This window comes from Amblyomma maculatum, chromosome 2 (genome assembly GCF_055883805.1).
Source record: "Amblyomma maculatum isolate TAMU_Amacu chromosome 2, ASM5588380v1, whole genome shotgun sequence".
Taxonomy (NCBI): domain Eukaryota; kingdom Metazoa; phylum Arthropoda; class Arachnida; order Ixodida; family Ixodidae; genus Amblyomma; species Amblyomma maculatum.
The window spans coordinates 96,920,642-96,939,720 of NC_139345.1; the positions used below are offsets into that span (position 1 = coordinate 96,920,642).

General features: G+C 44.1%; 3 protein-coding genes across 3 annotated transcripts in view; 2 read left to right on the forward strand and 1 right to left on the reverse strand.

Moving 5' to 3' along the window:
• Nucleotides 1-127: 127 nt before the first annotated feature.
• LOC146199326 (ragulator complex protein LAMTOR5 homolog) lies at nt 128-7,682 on the forward strand. The gene is made up of 4 exons (XM_084594797.1): nt 128-295; nt 454-512; nt 704-821; nt 7,526-7,682. Exons 1-4 carry the CDS (start codon nt 261-263, stop codon nt 7,587-7,589), a joined length of 276 nt encoding a protein of 91 aa, XP_084450923.1. The 5' UTR covers nt 128-260; the 3' UTR covers nt 7,590-7,682.
• A 2,864-nt stretch (nt 7,683-10,546) lies between these two features.
• LOC146199327 (cyclin-dependent kinase inhibitor 3-like) lies at nt 10,547-11,422 on the reverse strand. Its single transcript, XM_084592755.1, has one exon. It carries the CDS (start codon nt 11,284-11,286, stop codon nt 10,675-10,677), a length of 612 nt encoding a protein of 203 aa, XP_084448881.1. The 5' UTR covers nt 11,287-11,422; the 3' UTR covers nt 10,547-10,674.
• Nucleotides 11,423-11,600: 178 nt separating this feature from the next.
• LOC146199328 (uncharacterized) overlaps nt 11,601-19,079 on the forward strand; it is a 28,656-nt gene continuing 21,177 nt past the window's right edge. Inside the window, exons 1-4 of the mRNA XM_084594799.1 lie at nt 11,601-11,714; nt 11,921-12,023; nt 12,122-12,145; nt 18,158-18,549. Coding sequence (XP_084450925.1) covers nt 11,661-11,714; nt 11,921-12,023; nt 12,122-12,145; nt 18,158-18,549 — 573 coding nt within the window. The 5' untranslated portion in view covers nt 11,601-11,660. The remainder of the gene's footprint in view (nt 11,715-11,920; nt 12,024-12,121; nt 12,146-18,157; nt 18,550-19,079) is intronic.

Here is a 19,079-nt window from a genome sequence, read left to right on the forward strand (position 1 = left end):
TTTTTTTTTACTAGTATCTAGAACATCCTCCAGGGCGGCGCTACAAAACTTCTGCTTCAGTTGCCAGTTGGTCATTTTGACGGTGATATTGTTCTATGCATGTGCATGGATGGAGGCAGTCTACTACACGAATCTTGCATGCATGAGTCATGTGACAAAACAAAACATCAACACTGTGGGAGTTCGCTGAGTGGCGGCATTGTGGTATCGCGCAGTGGGGCGTTCGCAGTGTTAGTTCACAGCAACACAAGAAAATCACCATGGAAGCCCCGCTTGCCAAGTGTCTGGATGAAGTGTAAGCAGCTTTGGGTGTTCCGCAGTGAAAGCGGTAATGATAACCAGAACAGATGATTTCTATGCAGTTGACATATGCACTGCTGTTAGCTTAATTTGCAGCGTTGACCATGATTTCTCTCGCATAGAAGTATGCAAGTTTGTTTTGTTTCTTTCTAGCGTGGATTCTGGAGCAGTCGGAGTAATTTGCGCCGACAGGCATGGCCTTGCGTTGCACAGTATGTATGACCTCCGTGGTTTTCCTCAGTGGGCTGACCACTAAAAATTGTTGAGCGAAACTGCTTCGAGTCTCGATACAATTTAACTGCGTCTATTTTAGCTCTCACAAGCACGTTTGTGGCTTTCCCATTTATGTCGACCCTTCGTTTCACGTACGGATTCAGTTATTCCCATTTGCTATTTGGCGCAGGTTCGGGTCCAGTGCAGCTCAAATCTGCCGGAGTGATTGCAACGTTGGCCAGTTTGGCCAAAGAAATCGATCCGTCATGTGACACCACGCCGACCATCCACCTCGAGTCGGATACCTTGTGCGTATATGCCAGACATATAACTGCCGTTTCTTTCGGCAGTTATATTTTCATGCATTTAGCTTTGCGAGGACGTCTTTGCAGGCTAGTCGGTGCACTAAAGGACTTGGTTTTTTGCACATAATTACGGCACAGCAAGGAACGTAGTTGACAGAACGGAGTGCTAACTAGCAAATCAGGTTTTTATTGACAGATCATTGGATTATACATACAGGCCGGCGGCGGCTGTTTTTCGATGGCGGCGAAGCGGAGTGGCGTCTGTGCGGTGTCAGTGCACGTTAAGAACCCCAGGTAGTCGAAATTTCCGGAGACCTCCACTACGGCGTCTCTCATAGCCGGAGTCGCTTTGAGACGTTAAGCTCTACAAACAAACAAAAAAAATTACATGGGACACATCAAGGCAATTGAGATCCTAACATCATACGATGTGAATTAAATAGTTCCACTTCTGTTGTAGTGCAAGATATTTCTATTCCTTTTTTGAGAGCAAAACCGAGGGGTGGTGACAAACGAGCTACCGCATTTTACAATCTCGTCATCTTCAATTATTTCGATCCCTTCCTAGATGCGCTTTGGACCTGCACAACACCATGTTGTTTCCATGCTCAGGAATGCAACTACAGTATTTTGGATTGTGCTCGGTTATTTTGCTGCCTGAACTGTTTTTAACATTGTTAGCATGCTCCCTCATCCTCTCATTAAGACACCTCCCAGTATGGCCAATAAGCTTCTTATGGAATGGCCAGCTGTATGGAATACACAATGGCCTTCAAACCTCACAAAGAATTGTTGCCAACGTCTGTGTTACTCACATTCATTCTCATGCATATTCTGAAGAGTTTTTCTGGTGTGGAAAAAAATAACCATTTTAGCGCCAGCCTTTTTGCTGATCTTCTCAAGTTGTGTGAAATCCTATGAAGGTACAGGTTGATTGCCACTTTCTTACTATCCATTTGACTGGGTAGCATGCTAGCCAGTTTGTTCAAAAGGTCTTCGGCAACTCATGCCAATAGGGATGGATGGTAACCCACACTTGAAAGGCACTGCATCTGGTTCTGAAAACGGTGTCCTATTAAATGCAGGCAGGACTTGTTCAGAGCATGCGATAGGTACAACTTAACCATGCTTTTTTTCACCAGCTTAGAGTGTGCCGAGTGGTAAGGGAGCAAGGGTTTTAAGAAGGCTCAAAAGACATGTTCACACGAAAAATGAAGCCTTAGATCTAAAAACCTGTTGGAATTGTTCTTTAGTTTATGTGTCAAACTCTGTTAGTGCTAGGCACTCTGAAAACATGGTTTGATGCTAGCTCACATTAGCAGAAAAACATTCCATGTGTAAAGATGATGTACTTGAAAAGATGAAGAAGATTCTGCGCGGTGTCTTCAGTGGTATCGCCATCGGTGTGTGCGCTTGGCCTGCCTGTATGAAACTGTTCCTGCTGTGCTTCTCAAGTCCCAGTACCTCTAATAAACCTCCATCCTACACGTCACATTCAGCAAAAGCAATTAAAAGCAACAAAACAAAATTTTAAAATGTCGCTGTTTTGAAAGCAGCCATGCAGCGTTCTGTCACATTTTGATGAGAGGCTATTTAGACATGGAGCTAGGCATGATCTAATGCGCATTCCTTGCTTTTGTATGATTGTCACATCATTTCAATGAGCATACATTGACTTCAGGTACATTGCTAGTAGTTCAATGAAGTCATCCACCAATAACTTCAGGAACAGTGCTTGTTGTGCAAGGAAATGCTGCAGCATTTACAAGATTCTTCATAGGCATTCAGTGCTCCAATGCAATGTCACCGATTCTTTATGATCACTTACTGAATTACAGAACTCATGTGGCAGCAAATGCTCCTTTTCTTCAGCTTTGTGTTTCAAAAAAGACCGTCTGGCATGGGAACAGCGTCCGCACGTCTTATTAAAAAGGCACAGCAGGCCCCCTACCAAAGTTTGTAACCAAACTGCGAAAACCTTCGGCTAACTGTTGGAAATCATAAGGCATTTTTGATGGCATTCAGGGGCTGAAGTTGGTTGGTTGGTTGGTTCATAGGAAGGGAAAGGCGCAGTATCTGTCACACTTGCTCTGTGGACACCTGAACCGTGCCGTAAGGAAAGGGATGAAGGTGGGAGTGAAAGTGGATAGAGAGAAAGGGGGGCCGTAGTGGAGGGCTACGGAGTAATTTCGACCACCTGGGGATCTTTAACGTGCGCTGACATAGCACAGCACACGGACGCCACTTCGTTTCGCCTCCATCGAAACGCAGCCGCCGAGGCCGGGATTCGATCCCGGGAACTCCGGCACAGTAGTCGGGCGTCTTACCACTGCACCACCCCGGCGGGGCAGGGGGCTGAAGCTCAGAAGTGCGTTTCTGAAGGCATTGACCTCCTCAACCGATACAGGTTTTCAACTGCCCTTCTAGATGAAAAGACTTCGTTGCCTTTAACATTTATCATCAACATTACCAACCTGATTACATCCACTGCAGGGCAAAAGCTTCACCTGTATCCCTCCACTTAATGTGCTCTTTAGCCAGCTGCAAACGTTTGATCCCCACAAACTTCCTAATCTCATCTGTTCACCTAACTTACTCCTGCCCCCTGCCACACCTGCCTTCTTTTGGAATCCAGTCGGTCACCCTCACGGACGGTCAGTTGTCTTTCCTTCGTATTCTGTGAACTGGCCATACCAATTTCTTCTTTTCATTTCTACTAAAATCTCATTAACTCGTGCTTGCCACCTGATTTGTTTGGCACGCTTCCTTTCTCTTAATGTCGCATCTGCCATTTTTCATTCCATAGCTGTCCGTGTCGCCCTCAATTTAAGTTGAACTCTTTTCATTAGCCTCTACATTGCTGCTTCATAGGCGAGTATCAGTAAGATACAGGTGTTGTGTATTTTTCTCTTGAGGGATACTGGTAATGTCATTCATGATCTCATAGTATTTACTGAACTCATTCAAGGCCAGTCTGATTCTTTTAGTCATTTTCTTTTTGTGATCCGGATCTGCAGCCGCTACCTGTTCTAAGCAGACTTATTCCCTCTTTACCTCTAGTGCCTCACTACCTATCACAAATTGCTTTTCCTATATATATATATATGGGTCTGTTCAGATAAAATGGTCATGACCACTTTTTTGTTTTGAATAAAATTTTTGCATATGGTGGAAAAATGTCTCAACAAAGAAATGAGCATCAGTTTTGCAAGATATTGCGTAGTTTTCTCAGAAAAAAATTGTGTATAACTAACGCCATTTTTGCAATCTCAAAAATTTGCAAGTTTGGAGACCTGCTGCTTGCATGCTAAGAGTTTTCATCTATTTTTTTCTTATTCAGTAAAGCTATGCAACATGTACTTTATAAGTGTTATTAGCAGCATCTTTTGCTGTAGCAGTTGGCTTAGTAAAAAAATCTCAAAACTGCTTCAGGAGCAGTGCTCTACGAAAAAGTCCATTTTTAACCTTACATCCTGGCATGATGCATTGTTGTCACTAAGACATTTTACTTTTATTATGCAGGTTATGTTCTGAATTGCAGGCAAAATTTGGAACTCCACTGCTAGGTGTCATTCTCGAAAACACGTCAAAATCTCCCGAAATTCGAAAACTGCAAGAAAGGGGCAATATTGATTCCAGTTAAATAAATCTTGGATTTTTGTTAAAACCTGTCTCAATAATCCTCACTCAGAAATGGGAACTATAAAAGTGTTGCATTATGTTGTTTAGTATTATAAATGTAATTATAGAACAGAGTGCTTCTTCTGAAAATTATCATTATTCAACCCTACATTCTGGAACTATGCAATAAAATGTTGCTACTGGAACTTTTTCTCTATATTATTCACCATCTGGAGGAGGAAGCTTCTGTGGAGAAGGCCTATGAAGTGATTTCACCAAATTTCAAGAAATGCTAAAAGCTCTTGTTGCAGTGTTAAGACAAAAACAGAGGCACTAATGGAAGAATTCAGATAGGATAGCCTGCTCCACTTTGTTGTCAGAGGAAAAAAATTGCCCTTGGAAATATTTTTTATTGCAAAAGGCGCACAGAGATGCCTGACCATTCAGAGTGATTGTTCTGAAATGGAATCTTGGCAGCATGCAGTAGCAAGGTTTTTGCAGGAAAAACTGAGGGTGTATGAGATCGAAAATCCTTTTAGGGTAAAAGCTCTGATAAAATAATCGATTGACTTTCTAAAATGCAATAGCAATAAACGCACATTGGCTCTGTGCATAGATTTTAAGGACTCATTATTCCATACCCATAGAATCTCTTCTGACGAGCTTCTGTGATTGTATTGACAGGCATAGTGCTGTAGCCGTCCAAAATAGTTGCGACTTATTGGTGGATAAATTCACTGAACAGTATGCTAGCAACATACCAGAGTTTGATGTATGCTCAGTGGAATGTGGCAGTCATTCAAAAGCAATGGATATGTATTGCCTCTTGCGTAGCTCTATGTTTAAGTGACATCTTTTATCAACACGTGATAAAATGCTACAAGACTGCTTTCATGAACCAATGTTGAAAAATGTTTTATTTATTGACTTTATTGTATTTGTTCACTGTGACAAGGAATGTTTTTATACTAATGTGAGCAAGCATCTAACCATGTCTTTAGAGTGCCTAGCACCATTACAGTTTGCGTACGAGTTACAATTTCAGTGGGTTTTTTAGATCTAGGGCTTCATTTTTCATGTCGGCATGTCTGTTAAGCGTTAGAACCCAGAAGACTCTTCAGAATATGTAGGGAAGTGAATGCGAATGGCACGGACGCCGGTAACAGCGCTTCTTGAGATGTTCAAAGATTGCCATGTAATCCGTACCACTGGTTTGTCTTCAGAGGTGCATTGGCCAGGCTGGGAGGTGTCTTAACGAGAGGCTGAGGGAGCATGCTAATGACGTTAAAAACAGATCAGGCAGCAAAATAGTTGAGCACATTCAGAAATTCTGCAGTTGCACTCCTGAGCCTGAGAACATTCTGGTGTTGTGCATTCCCAAGCCACAAATTTGAAGGGAAATAACTAACCCGGCAAGGTTGTAAAATTTGATCGTTCGTGAGCCAGCAAACCTCCATTTTGCTTTCGAAGTAACAAGTGAAATATCTTGCACTGCAGTCAAGGTGGAATTATGCCACTCACATTGTGGGATGTTAAGGTCTCAACTGCCTCAATATCTCCATATGCGATTTCTATTTTATTTTGTTGATAAGAGCAGCTGCTGGATACAAGCATGTGGCTTGTCATTAAAAACGTATCTTGTCAGCACTCTGTACCTACTATCTGCGCTTTGTTGTTGCGTCCAGGCCACGATTTTTTCTGCCTATCGAGACGGCCAGACCTTATTGTGTATGTGCTAAAGTAAGATTGGGTATGTGGTCAATAGCTTTCAGCTGTGTGTGTAAACACTATAGGTGTAAATGTGCACTTTGCAATGCCTTAAATTGGTATAGACCGTGAATATAAAATAAAATTAAACTAGCATGAAAAATTTTCCGAGCATTCCTGTATGATTTCCTGATTGCCAGTGTCAAAAAAGAAAAAAAAAAGCTGTGCTAGATGCTTTGATTTGAATAGCAAACAAAAATTTATTTTTATTAGTGCTTGTTTTTCCAGTCTTTGCCTTTGTAGCCAGTTCTCTGTAGCCTTTTTTGTGCTGGTTGCCGTTCTACAAATCACCATAGGAAACTTGCACATACTAGCACAGTAGACTTCTTTGTGCAAATAATTGTGACGTCGAGAGGGTGTGGCCTAGCTGGTGGGCAGAATAATCCATTCTGGCTTCCACTTCTGCCTCACACACCTGTCGCACATTTCCCCATAGCCTTTCTTGTCACAGCTAGAACTGCCTTGGTATGCTTCATACCTACTTCATCATGTGATCGCGAGTCGACTATTTTGCCCACAAAACCAGCCACATCTCTGACATATGATTTCAATCACACCGGCTACAGCGTGCACGTCCTCATGTCATATAGCTCACAGTATGGTTTGCAGTGACACTTACCGCTCCTTTAGCAAAGCAGCACCCTCTTGTCTAATGCACCGTTGTGGAATGTGATGCAACCCTTTGCTAAAGAGAACAAGTGATTGGCACGGGCATTTGAGGCAGCATCATAGAGCATAGATGTTAAGATATAGATGTTAAGAGCTAAGAAGCGTGCAGAGTGGGTCAGAGAAATTAATTGAGTTAATGACATTCTAGTGGGAATCAAGAAGAAATGTGTTGGGCACGAGACATGTGCCAGCCAGGAATGGTATAAGCAAAGGCATATTAATCAGTTTGCATAGTTAGTGCATGCTGACAATAAATATAAATATAAGCCTGATAATTCTGGAATATATATGTGTGTATATATATAATTTGTCATTATGTAGTTATTTCATGTTTTTACATAGTTGTTTGTACCCTTTTCTCTGAAATTTGTCTTTACAAATCACTGAAATTAGCAGTGTGGAAAGGGACATTATGCTGCATACCTGCAACTAGACATATAAGTCTGCCATAAAAAAAAACTTCAGTTTTTGTTGTATTGATGTCCATCAATTTAATAAATTCACACCTTAACTCAGCAACAATGGATAATATCTTAGTGGTCATTTTACTAGCAACTTGGGCAGTGCTTGTCATGCAACAGTGTTCATTCACAGAATTTTTGCGTAAGTGGAGCCATGCTTATTTGCTTTGTTTGTTTCGTTTCCTGCAGGGACATTTTGATCCAACAGAAAGAGCTTGTCACAGTGGCTGTGTATTCGGCAGCGAAGAAGTAATCTGTATTGAGGGGCTCTCAAGCATTGTGAGACCCATGAAACCTCAGACATTTCTACAGAGCTTTGAAAATAAATTGCGCCAATATTTTTCCATTTTGCCTTGTGTTTTTCGTTTTTAACAGAACGCACATTATCCTAGAAAGATGCTAAAACCTTAGCTAGTGAGGCTAGTTTAGCAGTTCTGTTAGAGGAGCTAGAGGGTATGAAATGGGATATCATAAGGCTGAGCGAGGTGAGTCCAAATGAGGCATACACTGAAGGATGGGCATGAACCGTGTTATCGAGGTTTACTGGAGAGAATTAAAAATATGTTTCCTTGCCAATAAGCATATAGGTGGTAATATAAAGAAATATTGTAGCATTAATGAGAGGGTGGCAGGCATCGTAATTAAGCATAACAAGCAACATAAACTGAAGGTTGTACAGGCCTACGCACCTACATGTCATGATAACCAGGTAGTTGAAAGCTTCTACGAAGATGTAGAATAGACAATGAGGAAAGGGAAGACTTGGTATACTGAACTAATGGGCGACTTCAGTGCCAAGATAGGGAAAAAGCAGGCAGGAGACAAGGCAGTGGGTGACTATGGCATTGGTTCTAGGAATAGCAGGGGAGTTACTAGTTGAGTTTGCAGAGCGCAATAACTTAAGAATCATGAATACCTTCTTCAGCAAACTGAAGAACCAGAAGTGGACAGGAAAAAACCCAAACGGGGAGACTAAAAATGAAATTGACTTCATACTGTGTTCTAACCCTGTCATTATGCAGTATATAGAGGTAATTAGGAAAGTAAGGTGCAGTGACCACAGGATGGTAAGGTCTCGAATTAGTCTAAATCTGAAGAGGGAAAAAAACAATAGTAAGAAAGAAGTCTCTTAATGAATTAGTGGTGAGGGGGAGGGCAGAAGAGTTCAGGATTTTGCTACAGAATAGATATTCAGCACTAACCGAGAATGACATTAGCCTAGAAACAATGAACAATAATTTCGGAGGTATTACTGAGTGCACTGTAGATGTAGGCGGTGAGATAGTTGGGATACTGGCAAGCTGTCTAAGGAGACGAAAGATTTGATTAAGAAACACCCAAAGTATGAAAACTTCCAGTCCAACAGACCACGTAGAACTGGCAGAGATATCAAAGCAAATTAATAAGCGTACAGTGGCCAATATAAGGAAGTATAACATGGAGAAAATTGAGCATGCTGTGAAGATGGGGGAAGCCTTAAAGTGGTGAAGAAATTGGGCACAGGCAAATGTCAGATGTAAGCGCTAAGGAACAAGGTGGGGGACGTCATCACGAACGTGGACAAGATAGTCAAAGCAGCCGAGGAGTACAGAACAGTGACCAAAGTACTAGTTTGGACAATAATGAGAATGGCAGTAAAGAAAAGCAGTCAGACATTCTGCCGGTGAAGAAGGACGAGGTTAAGAAAACTTTAGATCTAAACTATGAAAAAGGGGAAAGCAGCTGGAGAGGATCAGGTAAATGCAGATTTGTTGAGAGATGGTAGGGGGGGTGGGGGGATCATGTTAGGAAAACTGGCCACCCTGTATATGCGATGCCTGGTGTCATCGACGATACCGGAGCAATGGAAGAACGCAAGCATTATCTTAATTCATAAGAAAGGGGACGCTAAGCACCTTAAAAATTGCAGACCAATCAGCTTACTGTTACATATAAGGTATTTACTAAGGTAATTGCTAATAGAATCAAGACAACCTCAGACTTCAATCAAGCAAAGGATCAAGCAGGGTTTCGGAAACGGTTCTCTACTATCGATCATATCCATACCATCAATCAGGTGATAGAAAAATGCTCGGGATATAACCAGCCCTTATACATAGCATTCATTGATTACGAAAAAGCATTTGACTCAGTAGAAACCTCGGCAGCGATGCACGCATTGCGAAATCAGGGGGTAGACGAGCCGTACGTGAAAGTGCTGGAAGATATATATAGTGGATGCACAGCAACCATAGTTCTGCATACAGAAAGTAACAAAATTTTCATAAAAAACGGTGTTAGGCACGGAGACACGATTTCCCCAGTACTATTCGCAGCTTGCTTAGAGGAAGTATTCAGAGACTTGGAATGGGAGCAGTTAGGGATAAGGGTAGATGGATAATACCTCAGCGTCTGGGATTTGCTTATGACATTGCCTTGCTAAGTAACTCAGGGGATGAACTGCAAAGAATGATTGATGACCTAGAGAGGAAAAGCAGAAAGGCAGTCTTGAAAATCAGTATGCAGAAGACTGAAGTAATGTTCAACAGCCTCGGGAAGGAACAGCAGTTTACGTTAGGTAGTGAAGCACTGGAAGTAGTAGGCAAATATGTCTACTTAGGGCACGTTGTAACTGCAGATCTGAACCATTAAAGAGGAATAACAAGGGGAATAAGATTGGGAAGGAGCGCATTTGGCAAGTATGTGCAGATTATGATTAGCAGCTTACCGGCATTGCTCAAGAGGAAAGAAAAAAACAGTTGCGTCTTACCTATACTCACCTATGGGGCTGAAACATGGACGCTAATAAAAAGGGTTCTACTTATGTTGTGGACAACGCAGAGGACTGCGGAACGAAACATGGTAGGGGTAACGTTAAGAGACGGCAAGCGTGGTGCACAGTGGGTCAGAGAAATAACTCAAGTTACTGGCATTCTAGTGGAAATCAAGATGAAGTGGGCATGGGCAGGACACTCGTAGTGTGGAGAGAGGATAACCGAGGGTAACAAACTGCATGGATTCCAAGGCCGGAAAGCGTAGCAGGGGGCGGCAGAAAGTTAGGTGGGCGGATTAAGTTAAGAAGCTCGCAGGGGTCAAGTGGATGCAGCTAGCACAGGACCGGGTTAATTGGAAGAATATCGTAGAGACCTTCGCCCTGCAGTGGGTATAGTCAGGCTGATGATGATGACACCATTCACATTAAATTTTTTTGCACTCAGTAAGCAGACTCTGCAAATGTGCAACACATGCCAGATAGCATGTGCGTTTTAATTTCTTAGCGGCCACGAATGTTACAAGGTTCCTGCTCATTGCAGTGGTAGCGCAAACTGCGCAAGTAAACTGTATGTGCTCAAGCCATTTCACGCATTTGCAACGCTAGCTGCCGCCGCTTTCAGGAACTCGTCTCGGGCATTCCTGAAGTCGTGTATGAAGTTGTACTGTTTCACTGTCTGGATAGCCCGAGTTCCGCGCAGCTCCTGCACTTTCCTAACAGCATGCTCTGGCGTCATCTTGTCGTCCAAGTTGAGCAGAAGGCAGGCGGCGACGACGCCTGTTCTGCCCAGGCCTCCGAAGCAGTGAACCAGCACTCGATTTCCCTGCTGAATAGCCTCACCGATTTCGCGGAGAATGTCCAGCAGCTGGCCTATACCGGGCGGCAGGCCGTCTGGCACTGGGTGGTGGTGTACTGTCATGCCGTGGTTCTGGTACTCGGCCAGCAGTGTCGGCACGCGGTAGAGCGACAGCTCCCCGCCTGTGCAGAGTACGAAAACGTCGCTGACGTCTTCCAGCTTCAGGTACTCGATGTCGCGTTCGACGTCCCTCCACGTATCCTTAAACCTGCAGCCGGGCAGGCTGCTAAGGCCGACGGAGTCTGGGTAGCCGAAGAATGATAGGTCTAGCCAGTCTATTTTGATCGGACTGATGGGCGGCAGGTAGTCGCCGGACACGTCCTCGTCGTCAAAAGTAGCCATTTAGTGAAGGCAGCGTAAATGCCTTGGATATTTGCCTCAGGTTATGGCGTCGAAATGAACTGGGATAGCTCGCGAAGCTAACGAAGTCAGAGTGTTCTAAAAGCGCGCGTGCGTCGCGCGCGCTTTTTAGCATCGCCTTGACTTGGCCGAGGTTGCTAGAACTTGAGGTCAGTCAGTCTGCCCTTGAATTTGTGTTTTGTAAAACAATTATGCAATATTAAACAATGTTTTGTATGACGCATTGTAGAATACATATTTATAAAGTTTTTTTAAATAGTTTCCTACATTATTTGGTGACTGTATCGGCCAACGTTACTTGGTATTGGCGGTATTGGCAACAATGGTAGTGAGGAAGAAAAAAAAAATTGTTTACTATGGCGGACAGCGTGGATGTTGCAGCGGGCGGCGATTCTATTCGCAACATGAAGGTATGTAGATACAGTCGCTCATTTTTCTGGTCAAAAAGTTGGATAACTTCTTCTGCTATGCAAAAATAAGCGTGAACCTTCTTCACTCTGGCGTACACCCGTGCGAGAGAGAGTCTCTGTTGGCGTCTGTTTTCGCAGGGTTAGCCGTTATTTTAAAATACAACAAAGGCTGAACAGGAAACCCTTGTCGTTCTCGGTTATTTCAGGTTGCTGACTTGAAGAAGGAACTTAAATCAAGAGGCCTTCCCATAACTGGCAACAAAAGTGAACTGACAGAACGGCTCGAAAATGCGCTTGGCCTGCCCAAAGGTAATCTCTTGGGGACCGCTTTTCACCAGCAATTGTAACCTATTTGGGTCCTGATGTGCTTGTTAATTGTCTTCTTTTGCTTTTGTTGCTTCCGACAGACATTAACGACGTGCAGCTGGACGGTAAGCTTTCGTCACAGTTTTCTGTATTCTTTGTTGTGTTTTAAAGCTTGCTTGAGCGGTTTCTCTGGCTCTAGCAGAGAGGTTTCGGTTGTGTTGCTGGAGCAGCGGTGTATAGGTTTCTTCGCTTTGGTTTACACTGGACGCACTAGCTCTGAAAAGTGGTGCAGCGTTGCGCGCGTACAGTGCCGGGTCAGCTATTGCAGGTGGAGCCGCGGCACAAGCGTGAGAGGCAGCGGCCGAAACTAACACCGCCCTGACCACCAACAAACGTCACCATGCAACATAGCTACCTTATATACGCAACCACTCGCATCTGTATTGGCAAACCGTCCAGGTTCTGAAGGACATAGAATGCAGAATACCTTGCATTGTCTACTTTAACCGGGAAGCACATACGCTATGCTGCACTTCTGCACTTCCTCCAGTGTGAGCTCAGGATAAACGAGAACTCGTACAAATTTAGTCTTGCACCTTGACAAAACGAAAGAAAAAAAAAAAAATTGTTTACTATGGCGGACAGCATGAATGTAGCAAAAAACTTCCTTCAATTGGTGCAGCCAAATGAAGAGACTTTATATAAGTATTTTGATGCATGGACTAAGTTGTGGTTACGCCCTGGCAGTTTTGTAATCGCGGAGAACATACTATGTTTGACTGCCAAATGTTCATCATTTACATTGTCCTCAGTTGGCACTGGTGCAGATAAACTTTTATGAAGATACAAAACACTTTCAATGCGGTAAAGTTTATTTTATCAAACGGAGTTCTTGCTTGAATCATACATTCAATCGAGGCTCTTTTCTTTTTTTCTTTGGATTTGCCTATCATGGGGTGCATATTACAGGTGCTTCATTAGTAACTTCAAGCTTTGTGGTCGACATTGTGTTGGCTCATCTGCTTTCTTGGATTACTTGCGTCTGCAAATGCCTGCTGAATGTGTTTCAGTTGTAGAATATTAGTTGCGCTTCCTATTAAAATATCTCATTGTGCATTATCCTTGTGGCAAATCCTGTTATTGGCTTGAAAAAGTTCAGTGGTTTGACTAAATAAAAATGCTGTTAAATCTGCACAGTATAAAAGCTCAGCATTTCAACATAGATGTTAAAGGACTTGACTGCAGTTTATTTGCTTTATATGCAATAAATGTTTGCTCAGGTGTCACTTTTGTGTAGTGAAATAGGAACCTTCGTGCTTGGTGTCCTGTGGCGGAAGTGTATTCTAAGTAGACAAGCAAACTTGTGAAGGACTAAACTCATCGAGGCGTAGGTGCTGCTGAATCTGGCTGACGAGCATGAGCTTATAGTTGATCCTGGCCATCATGGCTGTATTTTTGTGGGAACGAAATGTAAAGTGCTGGTGTATAGTACAGATTTTGGCGCACACTAAAGAATCTACAGTGAATGTGGAGCTGCAGCGTTTCTTCTATAGAGTTCGGGAATCTTTTGAGTGTCAGGGGTTTTTTCCGGGTGTGCACCCACAAGGAGGGAGAACTTTCAGCAGGCTGCATGTAAAACGGTAGCTTGGGTGCTTGAGATCAGAGAGGTGGAAGAGTGATGCACTGACCTTGGCTTACAGCTGGCAGTGATGATCAAGCTCATGGAGGGAACAATCTGCATCTTTTAAACTTGACGCTGGAGTGGACACTGCACAAGAATGATGAAAAGAAAAAAAAAAAGTTTTTGTGACCCTTCAAATTGTGAAACGTAGAATACTGGTATAGGATCATTCGGACAAGTCTCCAAACCGCACGCCAACCCCACCCCTCTTTTTCCGAAGGTAAAGTTGGTGGGCTTTCTCTTTTACCATCAACTGACAAACCCAGTGAAGAGATGTAATGCGAGCTTCTAGAATGTACTAAACGACACAATCCCTAGGCGCCAGCTTTTACGCTCCGGTATTCATTTTTGAACACAGAAGGATATACAGTAATAGTATGTAGCAAGTCGGAAATGATGTTAGCTATGGCACACTTGACTAATTGGGAAAGTTGGGGGGGGATTGGTATGTGCTTTTTGACATTAATGAATCTGTAATACTAGTCTGACTGATAAACACGAGATGGCGTGTTTGAGCATGCTTCATCATACCATTTAGTTACATTACTGCGTTTCATACTTGCAGCGATATCGGTGTAAAAAGAAAATGTAAGGCTGCTTTTTGGAACTACTTTCCTTGCGGACGTCGTCTTTAGCATGCACAGGGTTGTCCACTTCCAGCTTGAAAAAGGCTTCCTGTCGCTGGTGCTCTGTGGGGTACATCTTACAGATGCTTGGAAAACTATTGCACAGCAGCAGTGGGAGCCTTAGGCAGGCGCTCTGGATTTGTCATATGCTACAGCACATCCCTTCACTTACCTCAGCCTATCGCGGCCACACTTTAGCAGACAGAAAATAGCTAGAGCACCAGCCTATGGCTCTCATCGCACCTGAGCAATAGTTCTTCCTGTGCCCTTGAGATGAGCTCTGGCTGCTTGCAGCTGTATATGTCTTAAGGGGCCATGTGTGGCATAACCCTTTCTTGGCTCGTGGATGGTGTCCGCAGAGGTGTGTCAAGCGAGATAGATCAATGGCAATGCAGCACAAGCCGCATAACAAGCCAGACTAGAACTTAACCTTTAATAATAAAATCCTCCTCCTCTGAGAATCGAATTCCTACCTTTCTGATCTCCAGCCGAGGGCGCTAACCAACTACGCCACGCCGGGCACTTGAGAAACGTATCTTAGTTCTCCTTGTCTAGTGTCCCTGCTGTCTCCATGGCAACGTAGGGGCGCGACACCGATGAATTAATCCCGTCTCCAGAGGGGAGCGGGGCTGGCTGCACGCCATCTGCCGGCAGCTGTGAAGATCAAACGGCGCAATGAGAGCGCTATCGTCGCCACTGAAAGGCTCTTAGGGGATCTTAAGTGCCTTTTAGAATTTTTTGCATTCAAATTGGGCAGAGAGAGGTGCCGAGGCACGCAGGGTTGCTCAACATTTTGACTCCTGTTGGAGCTCCATGAGGTTATTACAATTGGGAACTATCTGATTGAGGAGGCTCAAAGGGGTGGAGCACTTTTATGCAAATTGATGAGTAAATCATTGTATTGTTATCGGAACCCATATATATGCCCAGAGGGGCATCTCAGTGCCGCCTAGGCAAAAATATGGCTTGCAGCAAATGTCATGTGTAAGCAGTCATGATATAGTCAGACGTGTCTTATGTCACCAGGTTAAGGAAAGTTGAGAGCTGTTTATGGAAGAGGTTGTGTTTAATGTGAGGCCGACGAATTTTCAGTTTTTAATTTTTTTGGCTGAGTATATAGGTATAGACCGTTTTCGCGGCGAGGAGGAAAATAGCCTCGAACCGGAACGCGCTGCGCGGCTCCTCCTGTCTGGTATGTGGGGACGCGTGAATAACAGCGGGGGCGGCAAGGCATTCTACGGAGAAAGGGCACACGTTGCAGTCTTTTGCACACAGAGTGTCTTGAATAGCTGCAAAGTATCTAAGCCGATTAGCTGATGTGAGCGATGTGCTTTCTTTCCCTGTTCTTTCTTCTTTCGTCCCTTTCTTTCCTTCATTTCCCTGATCGTTTCATTTCCACCGGCCGCAGTTTAACTGCTAAGAGCTGCCGCGGTTAGCACAATCTTTTTTTTTTTACTCAGTTGTTTGCATTAAAAAAAATTAACAACCAAAAGGAGATGATTAACAGAAGATAAAAGATCAACAGCGGTGGTATGCGCATGTGTCGCTCTACACTGTTCCACTTGCAACTCGCTCAATTGGGCTAAGACGAGTAGCTTCTGAATTTCAAGCCCCAACCGGAAATGTTTAGCTTTGGCAGCCTTTCGTGCGAGTTCCGAACACTGTGTTTGTCGAGTACGGGCCGGAAAAACTGAATACTCGTGCAACAACGGCAGTCTTTGGGCAACAAGCGGATGATATTCCTTCGGCAAATATTTACGAGCTGCTGCCAGGTAAAGAACTATTTCGATTCAGTCACCTGAGGTTAATGCAAGTATGAAAGAACCTGTCCCACTTGAAGACAACGATGTACTAAAAAATTGGTTGTCAATTTATTTAGTGAAACAGCGCTACAATATTTTTTTTGTTTGAAAACGCGCATCTCGTAAGATTTTGCTGCCGATAATAAAGGTTTGGTTTGTGGGGTTTAACGTCCCAAAGCGACTCAGACTATGAGAGACGCCGTAGTGGAAGACTACGGAAATTTTAACGTGCACTCACAGCACACGGGCACCTTGTTTTTCGCCTCCATCGAAAAGCGGCCGCCGAGGCCGGGATTCGATCCCGTGTCCTTGGGAACAGTAGTCAAGCGCCGTAACCACTGCGCCACCCCGGCGGGGCAAATAAAATTACAAATGGGATTATAATGGCTTTTACCACGCTGATGCAGCATGTCGTACTTTTCTTGACTCAATTGCGTGACGAATGCAAACGAGCTTGGAAGCAGCTGGCCGTGGCGTAAGCCGGTTCGTGTCTGAATAATCAACTTCAAGACATAGGACTACCGGCTTTCAATGTAATGCAGGAATTTACACCTCAGTCCTTCTTATACCTGGTATGACTTTAGTTGATACCTCCGATCACATCGGCCTTAAGAAATGATCATTTTTTAAATTTTTTTTATTCACATGCCAGACATGCTGTTAACATGGGTGGACCCCTCCTACTCGAAGATCCATTCACTCTCACTCACCCTTGTCGTTAGCATCTACGATTCATCACCAGTAAAGGAACTTTACAATATTTCGACCATCTGGGGTTCTTTAACGTGCACTCACATCACACAGCACACGGGCACCTTGTTTTTCGCCTCCATCGAAAAGTGGCCGCTGAGGCCGGGGTTCGATCCCGTGTCCTCGGGAACAGTAGTCGAGCGCCGTAACCTCTGCGCCACTCCGGCGGGGTCTGATAATAAAGGGGAATATGATCATAGGAATAGCAGTGATTGCTTGCAGTAAGAAAACCTTGCGACGAAAAATGGACTATATAATTGTTGACAAAAGGATGAGGTCATTATGGGACATAATTTAAGGTCACTGCGACGAAAAATGGACTATATAATTGTTGACAAAAGCAACTTTCGATGAGGTCATTATGGGACATAATTTGAGGTCACTATTAAATAGGTATCAATTGTCCATTTTATCTTGTATTTGGATGTCAGCATGACAGCATCGTCAGACAAACGCAACTAACGCCCAGTTAGAGAAATTGCAGGATAGCAGCTCCCGATATTGACAAGTCATCGCCACTCCCCGCACATACCGGCAAACAGGTGGTTGAGTCATGTAGGCAATGCTGAAATCCGATTGCCTGGTAGAGGACACTTGAACACCCTGCCTGATTGTCACCCAACAAAAGTAGCCAGGGTAGATTAAATGGATTCGAAATGGATAATGGATACTTAAGAATAGAACCCCAGTGGAGGTGTGGGAATTTCTGCAGTAGCCGCTCAAGCAGTAAAGAGTATATGAATGATCGGTTGACCCAACAAATGTAGCGCGATTAGTATTGCTCCTAAACGTGACATGAAATGGCTACATTCGCTTGCTTTCTTTCCTCAAATTGTTACGGTAAGCCGTCTCTGGAAATCATTTAAGAATAAAAAGTAGATCGAAAGCTGCCCTCGCGGCCAGTGGTGCGCTGCCGCCTCTCTGTGCCACATAAAAGTTACACACTCATTGTAATCAGGCTTGTAGCCTTAAGCCGGCCTGATCAGGAGCATAATGTTTTGTCATTTCTGACCGAATAGCTTCGCTGGTACTGAAATTTTTTTCTTCTTTCAGCTAGGTACTTTCAGAAAGCAAAACATTGCATGCGAAAGCTCCAAAATGCCGATTTGCGCTACTTGTCGCCTGTTCCGCGGATGGGACCCCACATACCAGCATGGCGGTTGTTCACTACTCGGCCGCTAGATGGCGCCACGTACACAAAATGGCAGCGCCCATGATAAAACGGTCTATATAGGTCACATAGAATGTTGCACCTGCTTTCTTTCCTCGGTTTCGCAGAGGGCCTGGATCAAGGTGTAGATGTGAATGAAGATGAAGCTCTTCTTGAAGAGAGCTTGCTGTTGCCCACTGAGGGAAAGGCCAACAATGGGGACGTCTTTGCTCGCGAGGAAGAGCTGCTGGCTTCCACGCCGGTCTCTAAGGAGCCGCCAGACACCGCTGCAAAGCTTGGCCTGGAAACCGGCAAGCTCGGAGCACCGGCCAGTACTCCTGCCACCACTGCTGCAACAACAACAGAGAAGTCTGTCACAGCTGCTTCCAAGGATTCGGCATCTGGAGAGAGTGATGCCAAGAAGACTCGTGTCAAAGTTACAGCCCACTCTGAAAGCACCACAGCAGAAGAGAAGTCTGAAGCCTCCAAGGTTCTCACAAAGGGGATCTCGGCAGAGGAGGTATGTGAATAACCGAATTATGAATTAGAAGTTCATATTGAGGAAACTTGCACATCTAAACCCGGAAGGAAGGTAAAGTGCACTTGCAGTTATAAGGGCTGGTAGGGTTGATTGGGATTAGCCCACAGTAGATTGGAGAATCAGTGCCTTGTGGGATATTTCATTCAGTCTCTTGTGTTTCACTGCTCTTTGTTTCTGCTGTCACACGTTTACATATTTGCTGGCATGTTTTGCGGTGCCTCTGTGACACATTAATTGGACTTTTGAGGGAGAGGAAGAAATGTCAAAATCATCTGAAGGTGGAATTATCCAATGGCTGCCTAAAAACCACCACTAACTGCTCACGTCATGTGCGAGTTGGTGCCTGGCCAGAGACAAATTAATTGGCATCTTAAATGTCCGTGGACACCTCTGTGTAAACCGCTCACACCTTGTCTTGGCTGCCTGGTTGGCTTGACGCTGCAGGCACAATAGTGAAACTTGGAAAATGAGACTATGCAGCCAGTCTATTTCATGGCTGATGAGGCTTT

Coding starts and splice junctions, on each gene's coding strand:
- LOC146199326 (XM_084594797.1), top strand. CDS start 261: ATGGAAGCCCCGCTTGCCAAGTGTCTGGATGAAGT. Junction 513..703: donor GCATGGCCTTGCGTTGCACA/GTATGTATGACC, acceptor TATTTGGCGCAG/GTTCGGGTCCAGTGCAGCTC. Junction 822..7,525: donor CACCTCGAGTCGGATACCTT/GTGCGTATATGC, acceptor CGTTTCCTGCAG/GGACATTTTGATCCAACAGA.
- LOC146199327 (XM_084592755.1), bottom strand. CDS start 11,286: ATGGCTACTTTTGACGACGAGGACGTGTCCGGCGACTACCTGCCGCCC.